The sequence below is a fragment of the Phasianus colchicus genome, chromosome 10 (genome assembly GCF_987193195.1).
Source record: "Phasianus colchicus chromosome 10, bPhaCol1.hap1.1, whole genome shotgun sequence".
NCBI classification, from domain to species: Eukaryota; Metazoa; Chordata; class Aves; order Galliformes; family Phasianidae; genus Phasianus; species Phasianus colchicus.
The window spans coordinates 14,666,731-14,689,921 of NC_143445.1; the positions used below are offsets into that span (position 1 = coordinate 14,666,731).

The window sequence follows — 23,191 nt, forward strand, 5'->3', positions numbered from 1 at the left end:
TCTCCCAGTGCTCATCTGGCACTGCTGTGGTGCCCTCATGGAAGCATCTCCAGAGGGTGCTGCGGATGGAGCAGCATCTTTCCCTGAATGGTTATCATTTCAATAGACAGAACAGACAAGAAAGGAGAAAGGAAAAAGAAAAAAAAAAGGACTCCTTGGAATATAAGATTCAACTTGTCCAAAAGCACTTATACAGCACATTTCACTTTAGATTCTGAAAGCCTAGCTCAAAGAGAAGTGATCAACCTGTAATAGAGCCCACTGCTCCTGACTTGGAGCATCCTGACCCAGCCACGCACAGTCTGTAACGCAGAGGAGTGGCTGTTGTTTGTCTTAAATCTCCTGCACAGCAGCTCTATGCCTGCTCTACCTGTGATTAAAGCTATGCTTACTGAATGTGGCAGAGCATTTTGGTTACCTCCAGCAACTGAGCACAAAAAAACCAAAGCATTTGGCTTTCTCTAGCAAGCTTGACATGTTTTCCTGCAGGAAACCCACAAGATCAAAACAATGAAGGTAGGGGTATGAACTGCTTCAAAGCCTGAAGGAGAAGAGAAGCAAATAGCTACTTTCCATCTCGCTTCATTCAGGAAATTGCTGCATAAAGCAGTGGAAGAGAGAGGGGAAACAGGACAGCCTGTTGCAAAGGTATCCATAGGAAAAGCAGCACAAAGAGGTGTCTGCCTGTTTAGTGCCATGACAAAGCTGGATCCGAGCTGGTAGGGGCTCTTCCATATGCCTGGGACTTCAGGTCCAGGCCCAGCTCCTAGCTCTGCCATGGACTTATGGAATTAAAGCTGTGCAGCCTCATTATAGCATTGAGGCCAGGGTCTTAGGTGGCTTCCCATCCTGTTTATAATACAGTAAAAAATACTACACCATGAGTGCAAAAGTGACTGTTGAACACCATCCCAGTGATACTCCCCAGGTGAGCTTTCTTCCACACATTTTGCACATTGTACAGAATGTAAAGTGAGCCATTCGCACAAGATTTGCCCCTCACCACCCCCTGCAGCCAAGAAGCAGAAGCAAGCTTTTCTCCACTCTCCTGGCATGGCTCAGGCTGTGCAGAGGGATGCTGAAGGCTGATGTTAGATGCCCTTACCCTGCACACCTCTGTTTCACAGCATTTGTCTCCACTTCAGGGCCATACAACCTCAGCATCACACCACTTCATGCACACAGGTACCATAAAAATCCATAACTGCAGTAACTCAAACTGGTATGCATGGTTATAAAATCACCTCCTGAATTAGGACAGCTAGAAGCTGAGATGGAAGAGTAGGAGGAAGTCAGGAAATCCCAGGAGAAGATGGTGGGAGAGGGATTTAGTCTCTTTAGAAGACAATAATGCAGTTTAATTTATTTTTCTTTTGACTCCACACACTAAAATAAGCTCCTCAGCTTCTGGGGCTGTCACAAATCATAAGGAAAATAAGGCCACTGGAACCTCATCAGTAGAATAAGAGCGATATAGTAATAATCCTGAGGAGCTGCACAGCGCTTTCCATCTTCAAAGTGTTTTACAGACAGTAATTTATTAATCTGCAAATTTCCCCTGGCCACTAGTAACTGCTCTGCCTCAGCTCAGTGCACAGATGGGAGCTCAAGAGCTGGTGCAGGAGGGGAGCAGGAGACAGCACCGACCTCCTGAGCCAGAGCAAGGATTCTGGCTGCTCAAAGCCATGGCTGCAGGTGTCAGCCTATGCAGGATTTGACCCCATACTGGGCTCACCCTGCCATGCAGCCTGCCTGACAACCCTAGAGCAGCTTTTGGAGGAATTTCCTATGCAAGAGGGTGCTTCCTGGCACTGAAGGATTATAGATGCACTCCAGATATCTGTTAAGTCAGTATCTAACATGGGCCAGCTGTGTACAAGAACAAAGGGGTAACATTATTTGATATTCATGCTGGCTGTTTTGCTTTTTGACTGGCTTAAAAGAGATGTAAAACCAACGTGTATCTGCATCACAATGATGGTGTCAAAGAAGTCATTACAAAACCGAAATTTGATTTACTGGGTTTTGCCATCCTTTCTTCGGCTATCAAAACACCTGGGTCATTAAGCATCCTGCAACACAAGCAGAGACCTAAGACAAAAAAGCAGAAGACCCTGAATATCACTGCAAAGCATCCCAAGGATCACACTTAAGGAACTCAAAACCCAGGCACTGCAGACCACAAATACTTTCAAGACCAGAAGAGATGCATCCATTGTGAGCAAGCAGCAGGCTTGGGCATCCAGCTGAAACAATAAAACCTTTCCTTCCCTTCTCAGGATGTTTCTAACCCAGACTGCATTCACTACCTACCCGACCTTCCATTCTTCCCAAGCAGATCATGCCCTGGAACAAACCCAGTCCACATCATTAGCTGGGGCTCAGCTCCATGCTAATTGAGCCTGCAGAAGTGCCAAGGCACGGCTCATATCCATACACACAGAGATAGCTTCTATCCACTACAGCATCCTGAAGATGGGCACCACAGTACCTGAAAAGCTTCGGCAGAATGCACCTTCAATATTCCAGGAAGGCAGTGCCATAGTATGAGTGTCCCACCTGCAGCTATGCAGTGCTTGGATACCAGCTCATGTTCTCTCTTGAAATTCTACTACTCTGGCCCCAAGAATAGACAGCTCGAATGCTGTACTGTTATCAGAGTACATCCAGCCTCCCACAGACTATTTGTGGCTTTGCAAGGGTGAAACGGGCTTCAGCCTCAAGCCACATAGCATAACAGAGGGCAGCCCTCCATCCAAACACAAAGAGTCCTGCAAGCCCAATAGCAGAAGCAGTGCATGTTTTGACAGCCCAAAGTGATTTAAGGCACTTGCAAAAAGGAAACCCTGCACCATTCACAGACCTCCAGAAAATTAAACATGAACACTATAGTGGATTTGCAGAAGGAATGTGCTTTAACTGGACATGTCCCATGCATCACCCTTTGACGCTTACGTCCTTGTAACACTCTACAAAGGCTCTAATCCTACTGATGGCTGCAGCTGACCCAGGCCAGTAGTCCTAAGGCAAGCCAGAGAGAAAAGCCTTCAGTCTCTGCACCGCAGTACCTCCTATGAAATCATCCCCAATCATTCAGGAAGGTACAAGATTACAATCATCCAATAACTGTTTATCAGCTCAGGGTGCTTCAACTGCTCCTTTGCCAGTGCTGCAGTGGGGCAAGCGCTCCCAGGAGGCCCATTAAAACCCCAGGGCTCTTTCTGAACCTCGTTCCCTCAAAGCCACGGCTTGTTCCTTCTCCCCTCCCTCCCCCTTGCCTTCTGCAGATCGTGCTGTCTCCTTCCTCCCCCGAGGAGGAAGCCCAGAGCTGAGGCACACACAATCTGCCTCTTCACCAGCGCCCGGCTGACTGCGTGCCAGGGGAGCCGCGAGCATGACAGCATATTTCCTGTCAGGAAAGTGACTCAGTGAGACGGCTGCGAGAGCTCCTCTTACCCAAGAAGTTCCCCTCTCCCCTCACGTTGTTGAGGCATGAGTCAGAAGCTGAGAGCCAGAACTTCAGCCCCCTCCAGAGCCACACAGGAACAGTGAATTTTGGGTTCGAACCCAGGTCCTGCTTGTATCTCAGTGACAAGGTGCTGTCACACGCCTGGTTTTGTCACTTCCAGACTGGGAATGACAATGCTGACCAAGCAGAGGGCTCAGATTTGCAAAGCACAGTTACTCAGAGGCTGGGCTGGCTGCTGTTTGCTTACGTACCCATTTACGCTGCACTCAAAGCCACTGCGTGCGAGCGTTACACAACCCCTGCAGCCAACCCATGTGTATGTGCACTTTGCCAAAGCACTCTACATACAGCCATTTCATCCAGGAACCACACAAAGCCCTCCAGAGGGCTGCAGCCAGCTTTCCTACAGCACCCTCAGCCCTGCAAACAAGCCCTGTGAGCACTCACCGGAGCCGCTGCCCAGGGGCACCACACACAGCCACAGCATCACCAGCAGCACGGCATCGACCATCTTCATCCTGCAAAGCACACCAAGGGCGCTGGTTATTTCACAACATTTCAACTCTGCAGGCATTTAAAAAAAATTAAAAAAAAATCTGAGCATGTGTGTTTATTCTTCCGCCCACTCATAGATCTTCTAGTTCTTGTACTTTTTTTTGTTGTTGTTTGGTTTTCTATATTTCATTAAGAAATTCACAGCAGTGTTGTCCTGCCTGCAGGCAGCCCAGGAGGTGACAGCTCAGAAGAGGACTCTGAGCTCACTGACTCAAGTCACTGGAACAGAGCACGAGCAGTAAGTTTGCTATTGCCTGCCACATACAGCAGGGTATAAATCCTAAGCTTTGATTCCAAAAACAGAGGTCCTATGCTGAGACCTCATTCTGCCAGTGCACATGCTCACTGTTCAGAGAAAGTGCAGGAAGTGCTGAAGTACATTTGCACCAAACACAGCTCTATGCAACCAACGCCTACACCATATCAGCTGCATGGCCCCAGCCCTGCAGGGAGCCCCCAGGATGAGGCTGCACATCATGCCCCATCCAATGCTTCCTGTGTACAAGCAATGAGTCCCAGACTCAACATGCACTTAGTGACCTGAACCAACATTTGTGCTTGTAGTGCAGCACCCATAGGCAGGCAGAAAATCCCCAGCTTTCCAGCTTCTGCTGCAGAGTACAGTTCCCTGTAATTTGAGATAAACATACACTGCCAGTTCCACTTGCCACACGCTCTGGAATTTGGCATTCGGCTCTCGGAGCTGCTCACTCATTAGAATTAAAGCTTCCCCGTGTTTCTAGGTTTTCCAAGATGCAACTTAAGCTGCTACTCATGAAAGTTGACGTACTAGATGCTCTCATTAGTGGAGCGAAGGTACCATTGGATTATAAAGGGACAATACACAGTTAACCTGATGAACTGAAACAGCTAAGCTCAGTCAGGCAGTGTAGTAAGGAGCACAGTGCCACTGACAGAAGCATGCTCCTGGGGTGACAGGGAACCTGCTGCAAGATGTGAAAATAAGACACCCTTAAACAAGTTCCTCACAAGCCTCTGTATATCACATACATTATGGAGAAGGATCTCAAGCAGAGGCAGAGAGCAGTTAAGATCGCACAGATTACCCATACTAACAAGAATGGGGTGTGTAGACCACTCAAAGCTCAGCAGCAGTTATTTAATCCTTCCTTTCCAATGAGTTAAAAAAGCATTTGTACAATGCTTTCACTGGGTTGGGCTCATTTCTAAGAGACAAAGGGAATCTGGAGCAAGCCTGCTCTTCCCCACACAGCAGGCTGCACTGGAACCCTACAGGTAGCAGAGATGGAGACAGCTGGGAGCTGGTCATCCTCTTCTTCCTTCACCCAAACTCAAGTGGCCTTCACTGCTGCCACCTATAACCACCAACACATAGGAAGAACCCATAGGGAGGAATGAAGATGAAGGGCATCCACCCTTTGGAAGATTCTAGAAAAGATAAAACATCTTTCTGTCATCAGACTGGGGAGAAAGAACCATTGTGCTGCATTTTTGGTGAGATTTCAGTAACTTTTGGGAATTGAGATGCTGAAACAGAGGGAGTAAAGACTGGGAGGGGAGAGGAAATCACTTCTTTAACAGATATCTCATGGTTCACCCTCCATTTGCCATTAGATTAATGAACAGTGTGTCCTTACTTAACCTTCTTTTCCACTTTTTCTGTCCTTCATTCTGTACAAATGTGTCTGAACTCAGCTCTGACTTTGGAGTTCCTCTCATTTACAGCAAGGCCATTCACGTGGCCTGAGGCCAAAATACACTCCATTTCACTCAGTGATACCCAAGCTCTGCGGTGAGCTAATATTTACCTCCATTAACTGCTCCAAAGAGTACTCTCCTCAGAGCCATTGGGGCTCCATTCCCACAGACAAGATACCTAAAATCCCCACATTGTGGGGGCAATTCTTGGTTCTTGCTCTATCCAGCTATAAACAGCAGAATTTACTTCTGGTTCATTCCAGTCTCTCCAGAGCAGATCATCTCAGTGAGGAGAAATGCAGAGCTTGTCAGATCACAGTGATTCCCCTATGACTGGAAGGGGCTCCGTGGCTGCTCTGACAGCTTTCAAAGGTGAGAAAGGCAGCAGACGGGGCTGAGACCCCTCAATGCCACCAGCACTGTGATGCTGCAATAGGCCAAAAGTCTGTGATTTGCCCCAAAAATGTGTTCCCAGGACAGTCCTGTGGTCACATTTCCCCAGAAGGATGCGACTCTGCCAGCGACAACAGGAAAAAGAACATTGCACCCATTCCGTTGTAGACGGAGGTGGGTTTTGTAACACTGGAAGAACATGATGCCACAGCACGATAACTCACCCGCTCTTACCAGGAACAGAAGAGAGTTTTCTCTGCCTTTTCCAGCAACCTGCTTCTTTGTTTCGTGACACCAGAGAACGTGTTGTAGTTCTGCCAGCACATGACACAATCGCTGCCCAGTTAACTGGCTGAAACATCATCATTTCTGGCTGCAATTGGAGGACTCGGAGGTTGGGGAGAGCAAAACCCAACCTGCATAGGAAGGGCTCCCCCAGCTACATCCACCTATTGAGGCCACAGACCTTACCCCAGCAGGCAGAGAAACCACACACAAAGCAAATGCCAAATGCAGCCAGGAATAAATCAGTGAGCAGAGGAGCATACAGCTTGGAGATCACACACAGGCAGACAGCAGGTAATCGGAGCTGCCAGGAGAAGGCTGGAGAGCTCAGATACATCGCCAGCGATCCAGGAGCTTCTCAGGAGACCAATACACTCTAAAGTGTTCTTAATGCCTCCATAAATTAACATTTTAATAATAATTCATAGAGCAATTGGGGAAAACAAGTCATCGCTGCCATTAATAGAGCTCTTAAGGAACTTAATTGATGTTTTCATTTTGTTTTGAATTTGTTTTCTTTGTGTCTCTGATCACTTTCTTCATCCAACTTCCACCTTGCATTTACCAGAGAGCAAAGAAAGGAGCAAGGAGAACACAGACATGGTGGGGTCTCCTGTTCCCAATGGTTGAGGTGGTGGAAAGATTTAGGTTGCATTTGATACTGGCTAAGAACAGGCCTGATGACGCAGAAAACATGGCTATTTCCATACAAGGAATCTTTGGTTCAAATAACCTTCCTATTACCCTTAGCAGCATGGACTCAGTAAAACCTCAGTGCTTTCCAAGAAATTACAAAAAAAACCCAAGATCGGTATCAAACAATTAATTAAGAGAGCTGCTCTCAAAGCAGCCACTGTACACCTATTCTGAAAGACAACTGTACTAATCCTACAGAACAATGTCACAATTCACAAGAAACTGCCTTTGTCCCTTCAAACCACGGGCACCTGGAGAGCTCTGACAGGTTTTCCGCTGCTCACCAGAGTCACATTTCTGTACGCAGAACAAAGGCGCCCTTCAAAACATCGTCACTAAGTGCTCTCTGGCTGAAAGGGCATTTAAAATAAAGCAGTCGCAGGAAGAGGAAAACATAAAGCCTGCTCTGGCTATTTGAATGGGGTTATATATTATTTTCTGTAGGAAATTTTTTTGTTAAGCCTCTCTAAGTCAGAGGGATTCGAGAGCACTGGGCTGGCTCTAAGAAAACGGATGCTGACACAGGAAGACATTGGCTGACATTGACTTTGGAGACGCTTTGCTTTTAAACTACACATGCCTGGGACAGGAAAGATTCTGGTCAGATGCTACCAGGGCTTCAAAGCACGCACAGCAAGAGCTCTGCTTACTCTGCTAGCAGGCAAGTTGAGTGTGCAGTGATTTGCTGCAGAACCAGGCAGTACACAGGAGAGAGGCACAGCTCCTCTGCTCCATGGTACCATGTGCTCTCGGTCCCTGCATCCCCACACTCTGCTGGAAAAGGCAGCTTGACACACTTGCTGGGTTTTCTTATGAGGAAGATAATGCATAGTCAAAGCACATTTAAAGAATCCCAAAGGCAGACAAAGGGCAGTCAGAGAAAAGCAATGAGGAAAAAAAAGAAACAACCACTAAGTGGGAAAAGGCCCTTCAGCCTTCCAGGAAACACTCTTGCTTTTCAGTCCATGCAGAACCAAGTCAAATAATAGGAGGAGTTACTGTAGCATAAATCTTGGTGCCACTTAACTGAGACTCACACAGCTCCTGCTGCCCCCAGCAGCTACTGGGGCACTGAGCAGCATCACTTTTGCTGCACTCCTGTCCCTGCCCAGAGCAAAGCTTCCCCTGCTGGGAGTCTGACAGTCCTTGTGCAAATCCGTCCCAAGAATGCAACACAACACTGAACTTCAGCCAGCTCCCAGCCCCAGCTGGGGACACTGCATCAAGGTGATGACCAGCAGGGCTGTCAGACACCCGCTGCTCACATCCCACCTATGGGATTCCACATAGCCACATCCACATAAGCCATGCTGTGCTGTCACTCACAGGAGCCTCATGTGACTTCTTCCAGTGATGTCATGGGGCTGCAATGCAGGGCAGCCAGCCCAATGGTAAATTATTAGAGATACTAGGAAAAATTTCTTCCCAGAAAGAGTGAAACAGCCTGCCCAGGGAGGTGGTGGAGTCACCGTGCCTGGAGGTGTTCAAGACCTGTGGAGATGTGGCATTGAGGGACGTGGTCAATAGGTATGGTGGGGATGGATTGGCAATTGGACAAGATGGTCTTAGAGAATCTTAGGATTCTGCAGTTCTAAGCTGGAGCTTCCTGCAAAAGCCAAGTAGGAGGCATCCAAGGGGAAGGACAGGTTTTGTTTTCTCCTGCACATCATCCTAAAGCCCTTCTGTTTGAGGAGACACAAACCTCTCAGAGTTTCAGCTTGCTTTTAAGGATAACCCTTGAAGAAAGATGTAGCCTTAGGAAACATCTCTTTCTTCTGCTTTTACTGATGGTGAACACACTTGCCTAGGGATTAAATGGAAAACAGAGGTGCATCACTCTAAGGGTAACAGAGGGATGGAGAATGACCAGAGAACCTGTGAACTCTTATTGACATATAGCTACCTGGAGTCCTTTTGGCTCAAGAGAGTTAAAGTCAACAGGCAAAATTCTAAGGAAGTGGCTATTTTTCCTCCCTTAAGAGAAAAAGGGGAAAAGAAAGTGACCTACAGAAGCGAAGTGCAAGGGGCTTAAAGGTCCACCTGAGGAAAGGCAGTGAGCCCTCTTTTCAGTCCTCACAGAGTCCTCTCAGGGCTCAGTAAAGCAGAAATGCTGCAGATTCTGCGTGCTGCTCTGCTGGAGCTCAGGCTGCTACCAATCAGACTCTGGCAGCTGCTTAGCAGGCAGAGCACACCATACCTCATACATTTAAAATAAACCAGCTCAACAACCCGTCACCTCTCTGAAATACACGCACACCTGGACAAGGCAAACAGCTGTGACTGTCACCCAGAGATACATGCAGAAGGTTGAAGATGGACAAGCAGAGCCATGGCTATGAAATCAAACAGCACACATTACTAATGCACGCATGCAGGCCATGGAACAGTTCTAACACCAACATACAAGAGCACTTCTGTGCTCAAGCAAAAGGTATCCAGCCAAGATATTCTATTTTTTAAAGTCTGAAAAGCTAGGGAATGAAAAGCTTCCAACAAAGCTTCAAAGGGAGCTGAGACCTTCCGTGAAGCCAGATACAATGCTTCTATTTTGGATGGCGGTGTTACTGTGAAAGAAGAGTGCTGAGAAATACCCTTGGACTGCCCCAGCAGAAAATAAACCAGCAAAAAAGTCTTCGTATAGAATAAAAACAGAAAACTTCAACCAACATGGCTTACAGACCTGAAGGAGCTTAAGGAATCCAGAGTGAGTTTCATCTCTCACTGGAAAAGCCCTCACAGGCTCTCAAATAGGATCTGGAGAAATCTGAGAATTAACATTAAATTTATATATCCTTCCCTTTCACTTTTTTAATGGCTTTTAGATGTAGGCAGCTCCACTCCCTTTCCTAAGAGGATATCCCTCTCTCCACATAGATACAGCAGCACAACCACATCACGTAACACAGTGCACTATAAGGATCCCAAGCTCATCCAGTCCAAAATCCAGATCACAGCCCAGACTTGGACAGGTTCAGCATCTGGACTGACTGCCTCCCACAGGAAGAGCCTAGGTCTCTTGTACTCAAAGCAGCTTTCCCAGACAGACCGTGTCTTAAGCACAGTAAGTGCTTCCATACAGCCCCTCCACAACAGGCACTGCACAGACTCTGCTGAGCACTTGCTGCATCAAACTCTCAATATCAAAAAAAAATGCTCTCTCCCTAAGTTCAAGCACTTACTGCTAAACACATATTGGCTTTCACTTTGTCTTATTCCCCTGTATCACTCTTAATCTGGGATGGCTGCTTTGCTCCAACCTCCTTTGCATCTCATTGCCACACACAGCAAACAAAGGCCCCCAGCACCCTACAGCACAGCATCACAGTGCCTGGCTTCCCAAGTGCCCTTTTATTGGGCAATCGCTGCATAACTCCCTTGCAGTTTGCATTGCCTCCAACACTGCAGACAGGCTTACCCATTCTGCTGCCAGAAAAAAGAAGATCTGATCTCTACCTACAGTACTGGGAAAGGCTTCCCTCAGGTGACCCCAGTTATCTAGGGATGAGCAAGATGTTCAAGGGTAAAAGCAAGCCAGCTGAGCTTTTCTTTTACAAATTGAGGCCACACAGCATTTCCACACCTGGCATTTCTATTAATCAGGTTAATTTAATCACATTTAGCCTTATAAGGGAAAAAAAAGAAAAAAAAACCCACAAACAAGAAGAAGAGATGAAGATACTTAATTCCCTCCCCAGCTCATACAGGCTGTTCTGGAGCGTGCTTGACACACCAGTCTGCGGCAGACCTTAAAGCAACAGAAAAATGAACAGTAAAGGAACTGAAAACTTGGCAGCACCCCACTTACAGCCCTTCCAGCCCCCCCCCAGGCCTCCGCCTTCCCACCACCCACTTGTCCTCCTGGCAATGAGCAGAGCAGCTTGCTTCTGCATTCTTGCATTGCTGCGTTTTGCAAAGCAATGAAACAAACCTTGTACAGGCAGGAACAAAGGAGCAGAAGAGAAACAGAATGGGACAACCCTCCCCATTTCCCATGTATCACACTTGCAGCTTAGGCCTCTAACTGCACTTTCTACAAACAAGAACATGCTCCTCTGCAGGGGTCTTGCTTGGGCTCTGTCTGCAGATTCCTTTGGACACAGTTCTCTGTTCAACCTTCAAACAACAGCATCATGCATTTTCACATCCCGAAGCCTCCTCTGAGGTGTGCTCTGTGACCCACAGCACCCACACAGCAGGGAGGCTGCGAGGGATCTGCAGGCAGCAGGAAACTGCAGGTGTCATCAGTATTAATTATTTGTGGAGAGTGGATGGATTTCATGACGGGCAGCGAATTCCAGCTGTGTGACAAACAAAAGGCAATATATGCACTGCTGACATTTCTAAAGGCTACAAGGAGGAGCGACAAAAGGAAATACTACTACCTGTTAGAACTCTGCTGCAAAGGGATAAGAACCTGAGAAGTTTCCAACGTATTCTTGGTGCCCTAAAGTCTCAGAGCTGTACTGACCCCAGTCCTGGGCTAGTTCATCTCTGCAAGGAAGTGATTGCTGAGTGTCCTTGGAAAGCTGGGTTGGGTTTTCCTCTCACTCTTCGACACTTGTTGATACGACAGTCATAAAATCATAGTCATAGAATCACTGAGGTTGGAAAAGACCACTAAGATCACATAGTCCAACCCATCACACCATGCCCACTAACCGTGTCCCTCAGTGCCACATCTGCACATTTCTTGAATGCCTCCAGAGACAGTGACTCCACCTCCTCCCTGCATGCACCTGGTAGGTAAGGAAAAAAAAGCTTACAAAGGGGAAAACAACCCCAAAAGTATCCACTACCTGGTCCACTCAATGGAACCAATGTGCTAGGGAGGCTCTTCCTCCCATTATCCAGATCCTCCTTGTAAATAAGGGCTGGGAGGTGGCTGTGCTCAGAGGAGGGGGTGGAAAAGTTATTTCTCAACACAACCAATACAACTATTTGTATTAGAGTGCATTTGTACAGCTCTCTCTTTCAGAGTAAATATTTTGTACAGATTTCCAGAGTTTGAATCAACAAGTTACTGACAGGTTTGTGCAGTGGGGCCCTGGATGTTACTGTGCTGGGATGGAGGTGAGGTTATTTTCCTTCTGGTTTTTGGTTAGGTTTTCTTTTTGTAACAGCTTGCTGCGGAGAAAAAATATAATCAGAATTTGGGGTTCCTGCCATTTGCTGTGCTCCTCTTTGTCCCCATGGCTGAAGTGTTTTAAGCAGTCTATTAGTTTAGCACACCAATATGAGTTTCTGGTTAATCTACACGGAACCTACAGAGGCATCCATCACCAGCTGAAGTATGTGAAAAATTGCAGAGCCTCCCTGATAACCAGGCTCAGGCAGCATACAAATGGCTGTCCCCTGAACCAAACACATTTAGCAGAAGCTCCCGAAATCCGTGCCTCCGTTTCCCCAGCCACATTTATAACAGCCCCTCCCCTGCCCGCACCACAGTTGTGCATCTTAATGTCCCTAAAAAGCTTAGAGATGCTGAGATGAAAGATGACTTGAGTGCAAAGTAAAGATTAACTCCCCAAGCTCAGAAGCCACTGGAGCTGATGGGGATAAATGTACCACGTACCCACCACAGAAATCTTGAGTTTGAGTCTGTCTTAAATAATAAGTAGTTAAGCAGCAGTTCTCTTCAAAGAACTCATCTTTGGCTGGGAGCCCCACAGGCAGAATACACAGAAACGCAATATACCACCATGGAAAATAGATGCCTTTACAGAATAAAGCCCCACCTGTTTCTATAGAATTTGGTAGTGAGATTTCAACTCATTTCATAGGAATACAACAGAGCTGTATCAGGTTTATCAAACGCTGTGACAAGAACAGGGCAAAGCGGCATTTGAAAAGCCATTTCCATTTCTGTTTGTTTTTAAATGATTAAAAAATCCTGTTTAAATACTGCAAGGAAAAAAATGAAATTGAGCGAGATAAGTTCTGGCTTTCCTCCGAGTGGAAGGCAAACCCCAAAATGCTACTGCAGATCAAACAGATGGGAGCTTCTTCACCCTCCAGAAGTCTCATCCCCTCGCACTCAGATTAACTGTAAATAGCTCATTATTTACGCATAGGACAAAAGGTAAAATGAGAAAGAAAGGCAATTGCAACAATAGGCAGAAAAAGGCAAAAAAAAAGTTAAAATTCCTTCCAAAAAGAAAACATCATGTCTTCCTCAGCAAGCAACATAATTGTTATCAATATACTGCTAAATGGCTCCGCAGCATCCTGTCAGCTCTAAGGATAAACATTTGGGTCACAGCTTCGCAAGCTCTTACACAAACGTCGGCTGAGTAGGTGAGAATCATTCTCTGAACACCTGAAAATATCACAGGAGGAGACAGGATCAGGCCTAAGAGAGGCGAGGCATTCCATTATACTTGCATGCCAGTAATGCAAGGGATTAAGCAAAACCAGGAGGAAGAAGAAACAAAGAGAGGCAAGCAAACCACACACCAGCTTTCCTTGTTAGAGATGGGTATTAAAACTTCCCAAGTCATTTTTTTTTTAATTCTAACACCTCTGCTTACTCAAGCTGAAGAGACTCTTGGAGTGCTGGTGCAAGTGCATGGTTGTGCTGTTTTTCATATAAATGAGGAGTCTGAAAAGTACAAATGTTGCCCCAGAAGTAATGCCTCCCATTTATTTCAGTGGAAACTTCAACAGCTACAAAGAACGCTGTTAGATGGAGCACATGCTCAGCTACAAAACTGTTTTGCAACACAGTTACCACCACGAGCTGTGCATTTTTGCCAGCCCTGAACAAGAGCCTGCATGCTGCACTGGTAAAAGTCTGCTCCAGTGGAGGTGACCCACTGTGTCCCAGCTGCTATGTCAGCATCGTTGCTAGGAAAATGTTGCCCACTGGGTCAAACTTTCACTGGTTGGTCTCCATACACGTTCAGCAAGTGCTGATGAATGTCAATGAGTGCCATTTTTTCCACACGGGGAAATTCAATTGCACACCTTACCTTCATACATATTTCCACATCAGATGTTAAGGACAGATATAATTTTTCCCACTTCACTGGTATGAGAAGAAAGTGAAGCTCGGGCTCTCTCACACATCCCTTCTCTTTCTCTCACTCTCTCTCAGACTTCTATCTTTAGCCAGCTATCCATGCTGCAATTTTCTTAAAACTGTAATTGGACAATCTTGCAGGCTCCAGGGAAACCCTTTGTCAAGAGGAATTCCTGGGGAGATAGCCCCTATTTGATGAAATTGAGAGCTGCTGAATTAACAAGGGGCTGACTACAGATGTGATTCTTTGCTCATAGTAGAAATCTTATTTTACCAGCAACTATTTTTAAGGAACCCTATAATGAGTTGGACTCCTCAGTGATCTTTATGGATCCCTTCCAAGTTGGGATATTTCTTTCTATGATTCTACGAAATACATATGCTTGTACACTGGCATCCCAAAACGATGGCTGAGAAACGTGAGATGAGCCTTCTGCTTTGCAAATGCATCAGAGAGGGAGGGGGGGAGGAGAAATCCTGAAATACCTCCCAAACAACAAGTAGTTCTGTTCAAGCTTTGCAGTGACCCAATCTCAGCCATCCGTTCTGCTGACGGCAGAGCAGAACACAGCATCACAAACTGCAGAAAGAAGGAAACCCCCACCCACAGGGCTTGAGCCAGATCAGTTCGAGTGTAGAAAACAGCTCTAAGCTCTGCTTCCTTCCTATCCTGCAGCTGGAGGAGCACCAGACCTCACCTACTGGGTACAGAGTGGTGCTCCTGGGTACACCAACCATCCAGGGGCTGTAGTGTGAGGAAGGAGGAGAGCAATATCTGAACTGCGAGCTCCGCTGCAGAAAGTGTTTCAGTTTCAAGATAACACAGTGCTGCTCACAGATTTCAGCTTACATTGGCTTTTCCATACCTCTATTTTTATTCCCAAAGCATTCCCCGTTGCTGTATGATGAAAAGAAAGATGGGACAGACAGCAAGGATGCTGTGAGCGGTCTGAATGCACTCACATGGTGGCTACGATCTTCTGCCTACCTTGTGATGCAGGAGAGCCAAGCTGGGCACCCCTCAGCCATGCTGCCAGCTGCAGCAACCATCTCTGTCTCAAGTTTTAGCAAGTCAGAGTCCTGCTGTATAGGGAGGACATTCAACAACAGTGGGGAACCCGAGACAGATGGGAGAAGACATATGAGACGAGTGCCTGCCAAAATAGCCAACATAAAATCCAAACAAAATAAGCGAGAGGAAGGAATAAAAGAACATGGTCTTGTCTCTTGTTCTGAAGGAGCAAAATGCTTCATCCCTGTTGCTGGCATCTGGCACATGCTGGCTCTGAAGGCACAGGGCTGGGAAAAACTCCCTCTGCCTCCTACTTCCTACACAAAGATTTCAGAGCACACTACAGCACTATGGAGGCATTCTCCATCACTTCACATTTCTAGAATCCATCCACCTCCTAAGCCTCTCTTAATTACACATTCCTTCAGGCACTTCAGAGCAGGTTGACCTGACCCAAGGCACTGCTCCAGCCCAGCCCTGCTCAGGGCTCATCCCCATTGCACACTGGGCAGTGCTCACATGCAGGGCACCTGCACTGAGATTTGCAAGGAGGGAGCCCAGAGGTGTTCAGACACAATCTTTCCTGCACAGACTCTTGAAGGGATTAGGTACGACAGACCTGAGTAAGCACTGCTCTCCCCACTCGAGATGCAGACACTTGAAGTACAAGCTACATCCAATAACACTGAAAGAAATTCACAGGGCTGCATGCACAGACACCTGCTCTCTGCTTGCATAGTGGCACTGTCAGCAACATAACCTGCTCTACCTTCATGCAACAGCTCCCACATTCACACTTCATGCTTCCATCACCTCAAGTCCTCACGGCCCCATTCTCCAAACCCATCATTATCCTGCACCCTATCACCTTTCAGAAACAGAGCGAAGCCTCTTATGGGGAACGAGCTGCGAGCAGCAGGAACAACTCCACATCTGCTTCCAGCTGAGCAGAACATCTGGCTCTCAATCTTACCCTGAGTTCCCCCTCCCTGCATACCAGACAACGGGAGCAGAAATCAGGGCACATCCCAGCACCAAAGTCTTTGGGCTGCAGTGATGCTCTCCCCATGCAAGCAGGAGAAGTGTCTCCTGCACAGAACACAATTTAGCACGTAAATCTTCTGGAGCTGCCAAAAGCAACCTGTAATAAATTGCCCTCTACGTTGTGAGATATGGACTCTCCACAGCACGGTTAATAAATAATACTCTGATCTCTGTGTATGGAATTGTAAGTTCAGTGACAGTTCTGCTTATCCAAGAGAGGACACAGTTAAAAGATGGACTGCCAGGAAAAAAAAAGAAGAAGAAGAAAAAAAGTAGTTTTAAACGATATAGCAAATATTAAATAATAATAATAGTAATAATAATAATAATAATAATGAGGTTGCTGCAATCTTCCAAATCGAGAAATAAAAAGCCTTTCCTATGACAACAAAACTAAATGCACTTAATAAGAAGATCCACAAAAGAAAGCAGGGCATTTTTTTTTCATCTGTGCATTCTAACCAGCTATTCACAAAGCAGAGGACAAGACAGAACGACGCCTGTGAGCGCGCATTTATTATCTGGTTTTCAGCATAAGGCCCTGTGCTCAGGATCCTGTGGTGCTGAGCACTGCATACAGCCCAAGCAATGAGCCCAGCAACGTACCGAGAGACGTGGCAGCGACACAGCACAGCGCTGAAGCCCTCATGGATCCTTCCTGAGCCGTTTCCACAGCCTCGCAGAACGCCTCGCTCAGGGCACAGCTGACCGCAAGCACACGTGCTGCCGGCACTCACACTGCTCTCCTGGACGCGTCTCTTCCACTTTATTTCCCCCGCTACGGCTTCAATCCGTGCCCTTTCCTCTCCCCTCTCGCATTCTAGCATCAGGCTCACGCATTTGAAATGCAGACGAAAATTAAAGTTGCACCCATCAGCGCGTGTAGCGGTCGGAATGCCCAAATCTCCCCGGTCCAAAGGCAGCACGGCTCCGGGCAGCGGCCGCAGCAGCAGCAGCCGCCGGGGCACCGCGGTTCTCCCGCAGCTTCAGCTCCGGCCGCGCTCAGCCGGGGGCATCGCGGGGTCCCGGGGTGTGCAGTGCACACCGAGACCCCCTCCCCTCTCCTCCCCTTCCGCAGCTCTCACCGCACGAGGACGGCTCTCAGCGAAGCGGCACCTCGGCTTCCCCGGCGCCTTACCCGCCGCAGCTGAATATTTCCGCTTTTTTTTTTTTTTTTCTTATCCTTTTTTATTTTCATATTTTGTTATTTCCCCGCTAAACTGGCAGCGGATGGCGAGCAACGACCGCGATCTCGTGCCCAACGCCGTGCAGCGACAGCCGCCTCCTCCGCCCCAAAACTTTCCCTTCGAGTGGGGCAAGTTCACGGTTGGGTCGAGCCGGACCGGTCCACTCTTCCCCACCCGCTGTTCCCCCAACGCGAGCGTCTCACCGCGTCTCACCTGGGCACGCGGAGGGCTCGCACCGCCACGTCCCGCGCGTCTCGCTCTCTCCTTAGTCCTCCCCGCGGCCCCCGGCCGCACAGCCCGGCTCCGCCCCGTCCCTCTCGCCGCTCGCGGGGTCCCGCTGCCGGGAGGAGGAGGCGGGGGACGCGGTCGCGCTTTGGGCATGGCTCCCTCTCCTGGCCCGAGCTGCTCGCAGTTCCGCGCAGCGGGAGGCAGAGCGGGGCCGGGCACGGTGAGGATAAGGGGCTGCCGTGGGGTGATGTGCAGCCCCGCGCTGACACGCGGCACGTTTTGCTGGACGGTAATCGCAGAATCGCGGGACATCCCGAGCTGTAAGGGATTCACGCAGACCATCGAGTCCAACCGCAGGCTCCACGCAGCTCCATCCAAAATCCAAGTCCTTGATCTGAGAGCATTGTCCAGATGAACGCTGGCAGCTCGGGGCTGTGTCACTGCCCTGTGCTGCCTGTTCCGTGCCCACCGCCCTCTGGTGCAGAACCTTTCCTTAACATCCCCCAGCCTTCCCCTCGCTCAGCTCCATGCCATTCCCTCCAGCCCAGTTGTTGTCACTGTCACCAGCCTGCAGGGTCCCTGTGAGGAGTTGTAGGCTGCCATGATGTCACCCCTCAGTCTGCGCTTCTCTGGGCAAGACAAACCAAGGGACCTCAACCACTCAACACAGACCTTTCCCTCCAGACCATTTTCCAAAGTCACAGCCTTCCTTTGGGTGTTCTCTAATAGTTTTTTGTCCTCCTTACATTGCAGTGCCCAACACTGCACCCAGTGCTCAAGGCAAGGCTGCATAATGCAGAGCAGAGCAGCTGGTGATGCTGGGCTAGGTGCTTGGCCTGGAAAATGCGGAACAAAGTATTTCTCACAAGGTGTTTTAGGGGTAGATAATTTCTATCATTAACCTCTAAAGCAGCATCAGCCTTCTGTTCCAGAAGGTATTTGGGTGTGCATTCATTGTCATGTCTTTCAGTGGTAGTGCAGGGAGGAGAGCTCTCCTTCCTCTCTGGCTCTCCAGGACACTCTCCCATCCTGCCAGGGGGTGACCTGGCTGTGTTCATGCTTCTGTCACCTCTTGGCAGCCTGACAGTAGAGCAGTATGTCTGGACACAAAGCCTTTGGTGCTGAGGAAACTTCAGTCCCTTCAAAAAGCTGCAGCACTTTTAGCACTCTTGACTATAGTGTTGCTTCCAGGTTAGACTGAATTCAGGACTTCAGTCATTATCCCCAGGATGTGGCTCCAGAATATCCAGAAGACCACATTTCATTTTACCTACAGAAGCTTTCCTGCAGCATCCTGTGCTGGGAAGCAGGGTTTGACCACCTCTTGCAGCCTGGCAAGATATCCCTGTGTTCCCCTTGAGGCCAAAGGGGGATCACTGCATGCACTGCCTCTGTGAAAGGGGGGACTGATCCTCAGCCCACCCCACTCATCACCCTAATTTTCCACACCAAGGATCCCATATGAAGGAGTTGCAAGGTGAGGCAGGAGCGGTTCTTCCTCCTGCACCTTTCTACCCTTTGCTTTCCAGGGCTCTGGCACAGCAAGATTAGGCGGAACGTTTCTTGTCTCAGCAGCTTGCTTGTCCCAGTGGTGAACGCCCTTGAACAACTTCCTACTTGGCTTTTGCTTAGAGTCAGCTCTACTCAAGCCATCTCTCACCTAAAGCCATCCCAAGATCACAAGGCAGAACTCTGTGCAGACTGATGTACCCCACTTTCAGCAGATTAGCCCATATTTTTCTCCATGCTACATGCACAGCTCCAGGATCCACACTATCCTCTCCACAGCTGCTTTAGGTATCCATACACTCAGCTGCATTACTGAATTTAGACAAAACTGGAATAGCCAGGCACATTTTTTGAGCTGCATTTTCCAGCATTCTTCCAGAGAAATACGTGCCTAAAATCTTTTGTTGAAACAAGACAGTCCACTTTTCTCACAGAAGATGAAATAACAAAAGGATTGCATATTTTAGTCGTGATTTTTAATGCAGCTGTGGGAGTAACTCAGCTGCTCTGGTGATTGCTGGAAGAATTAAATAATAATAATAATGCTACCTTCTTCAGTGCAATATCTTCCATCCATAGATACAGATCTGGGATAGGACATGTTATTATTCTCATTTGAGAAGATCCAAACACTGTTGCAATACTAGTAATGCAGGTTAGCAGCCACTTGCACTACACCCTAAGAAATTCACACCACTCCAAAATGCCTAGCTCCATCAGTGCAAATAGGGCTTTTACCTCAATGTCATCAATTTCCCTGGATGCTGATGAAAGCTAGAATTCAACATTAGATACCCTTGAACAGATCATGAGTTCAAAGCCAAATTTCCAGATATTATTTTAAGGCTACATCTGATAGCAAAGCCCCAAATCACACCTGCTTATTGTGTTTTCATAAGAAATGATTCAGACTCTTATTCCATATAGATTTTAAATAAATAAATAAATAAGCAATTCTCTACTGTAGAATGAAGGTAATATTGCTCACTTGGGCTCAGTGCTGTCATAAGGATTATTTTTGTATTGCTGTTTTTCTCCCAGCATTTCTCTATGTTTGTGCATGCTATTTCTGTGCAGGTTAAAATGCAACACAGTTACACCCCAGAGTGAATTATACTACAGTTTGAAGAGCAATTCAGTAAATAGAAAACATTTTTGAGCACAAAAATAAAGCAGCACTGTGCTACAATTTTGGGGCAGGGAGCAAAGAGTAGCATTACTAGGTGAAACCACAGCAGGGGGCTTAAATAGCAGAGGAATGTGTTGGGTTGAGCCAAGACACTGAAACTGCTGGCATTGCAACTGCGGGGAAAATATTCCACAGAGCTTCAGTGACAAGTGGCCAAAATTGGCCATGGTTTGCTGCTGCTCTGCTATTCCTGTTAGCAAATTTAGAGCTAGAAATACACAAGGAGCCTGGATCACGCAGCCCATTTCTCTGTCACATCAGGCACAACGGTATGCGGTCCCTTTGTGAAAAGCACCACGCTCCAAATTAAAAACAGGTTGTATTTTCTGCCTGTTGCTCCTCCTGTCCGTGTCCCTGGTGGTCAGAAGCCTTCTCATCATTTCCATCACTAGTTTGTTCCCTCGTGTTCTGGCACAAGCACTGGCTCCCATTTCAGAAGCTGTTCCGCTTACGGCTCCTCACTCCAGGATTTTTATAGATACCATTCTTGGCTCCTTTTTCTCCAAGCTCCTCAGGACTGGTTTTTCAATCTTCTTTCCTAAATGACTCTCCATTCACCTTGGACCTGTTTTCTGAATCTGCTCTGGTTTAAATTAATCTTGAAGCGCATATGGATGACCTCAAGCAGTTACAACATTAAGCGGGAGGAGGTCTCACTGATGCCTTTATACAATGACATTGAATTCCCCATTTCCCACTGAAATTTCCCACCTGTTAATCCTAAGATTGCATTTATCTTTCCCTAACTAAACTGTAGTAGTGGCCTCTTATTTCTCCTCCATTCGTGCTTCCAGCGATAAGTTCCCCAGCTAGACCAGAAACTTGTTACTATTCTCCTGTCAGCTCCCAGTTCTCTCGTGTTTGCCCCAACTCCCAGCCTGCATAAAGCTTTCTGATTCGTTTGTTCTTAGCCAGCATTTCTGATACTGGGAGACCAAGGCAGTTTCATAACCTCTAAAAGACGTGTTCGCGCTTGCTACTTTACTCACACCCACCTAACCCATTTTTCCTCCTTCCCAGTTCAGGAAACAAGCCCTAGACTACATATAATTATAGTCTGTGTAGTTATAAATGAACGTGCCTTCTGTGTTTTACACCTACATTTTAAATGGCGTTGAGAAGAGCACGCCTGATAACCTGAGATACAGGACATAGAAGAACCAGAGAATGACAGACACTGCTAGCATAGCAGCACATGGGCTGCCCATCTGCTTCTGTCAAGGAAGCGGAGGTTACCCGCACACACGTGTAAGGGATGCATATATTCTGCTGGGAGCATTTTCCAATGAGGAGCCTGTGCTGGTCATGCGGGCACACGTGGCTTTCAGACAGGTGAATGCTTCTCCTTTACTGAAATGCAACTGTTTTAGAGTCAGATCACCTTCACTAACACATCCCATGCGTTATTTGCCATGTTGACCGCATCCAAACCAGATCTCAAATTGCCTTGCTTCCCAATGAAGCACATTGCGTGAGCCTCTGCAACAGCCCCGCAGAGTGAGGAGGGGTTGGAAGCGCGGCTTCGTTGTGAGTTCATCTCCATTTATTCCTGGGGATGTAGCAAATAGCTGTTGTCCATGCTCATGTGCTAAATGTCGTTAGCGTCTCTTCCTCCGTGTTACCACGGTGGGAGCACTGCTAACGCAAACAGTTCACAAAAGGAAACTTGACCTTACATGACTTGCACCTAAGTCCATTCAAATTTCTGTCACAAATGTTTTGATACTGCCTAAGGCCAGAGAGATTTTCCACTCCTGTGAGCCTGTGTTTCATACAAACTAAAACGCTTCAAATCAGCAATGGAGATTATCTCCTCATCCTGCCAAAGGTTTCAACGTGTTTGGCAGGTATCTGACCCACGCCTACACAGCAGGATGCAGTTTGGGTTTAGGATGCATGAACATCCGTTCACACAGCACATTCAAACACCCCCAGTTGGTATCAATTGTCTGGCCATGGCATTTGTAGGGACCCTTCAGTGAGGTTGATGGGTGTTTCACAGAGCAAGAGCAGCATCTGCCTCAATCAGTCTTTGAAGAAAGTGCCTAGCCCTGCCATTAATTAGCTGCAGCTCACCTTGCTTGCTCACAGGTACCAGCAGGAAGCAACAGGCTGTCAGCAGATTAATAAAGCCAGATAGTCTGAGTACAGCCTTGGCTGTCTGGACAGTTTCCTATCACTGGATATTCCTACACAGAGTGGTCTCTGGAGTTGTTTCCAGACACCAAGCTCCTCTGTCTGATGGCTCACTGACAGTGCTGCTCTTGACCAACACAAAGGGAAAAGGCACTGAAGTAATGCAATGTTTTCCCTGAGTCAGCTTCAGAGAACATACAAAAGAAGGAAAAGCCTTCAGACATCACATTTTCGTTGCAAAACCTCTCCCTGTTTTCACGTATGCTTATATAGGTGTTTTGATGTTCTATTAGTTCTTTCAATAATCTTTTTTTTTTTTTTTCTCTGAATAAAACCCAGCTTTTCTAAGTAGCTTTCCCATAATAACTGCAATGCTTATGGAAAAAAAAAAAAAAAGAGAACAACATGTGGGGAATGAAAAAAATCCATTAGCACATTCCAAAAGCATATGATTATAATCAATAACAGCTTATTTTTTTCCCCTAGAAATGCAACATCATTCTGCAGAATGGCCTTTTAAATCTTTGATTTCACTTTAACAGTGATGAAGCAACATTAACCTTTAGACTTTCAGTTTATCTGTGCATAAATAAAGGATTTCTTAAGGAAAACAACCCTTGTGTGTAACACCAAGAAAGGTTACACAAGCAACAGCAAACTCAAACTCTGCAGAAAACCCTACGCTATATATGGATGGGGCATCTGCAGGCTAGCAAGGCTATGGATGTGCAGGGATGGCTCTGCTCCCCTAAACTGGGAATTCCTCCATAGCAGGCTGCCATATTGTAAC

At 47.2% G+C, this 23,191-nt stretch overlaps 1 protein-coding gene across 7 annotated transcripts in view; it reads right to left on the reverse strand.

The window, feature by feature from the left end:
* Positions 1-17,640, reverse strand: part of IL1RAP (interleukin 1 receptor accessory protein) — a 40,862-nt gene extending 23,222 nt beyond the window's left edge. The window contains exons 1-3 of one of the 7 annotated variants that reach the window (XM_090147396.1): positions 17,553-17,640; positions 11,738-11,814; positions 3,917-3,987 (exon numbers count right to left, since the gene is read on the reverse strand). In XM_090147396.1, coding sequence (XP_090003522.1) covers positions 3,917-3,986 — 70 coding nt within the window. In that variant the 5' untranslated portion in view covers position 3,987; positions 11,738-11,814; positions 17,553-17,640. Of the gene's footprint in view, positions 1-3,916; positions 3,988-6,321; positions 6,530-11,737; positions 11,815-16,758; positions 17,304-17,552 lie in introns of those variants that run through there. The other 6 variants (XM_090147393.1, XM_090147394.1, XM_090147395.1 and 3 more) reach the window with 6 other exon arrangements.
* Between the last annotated feature and the right edge of the window lie 5,551 nt (positions 17,641-23,191).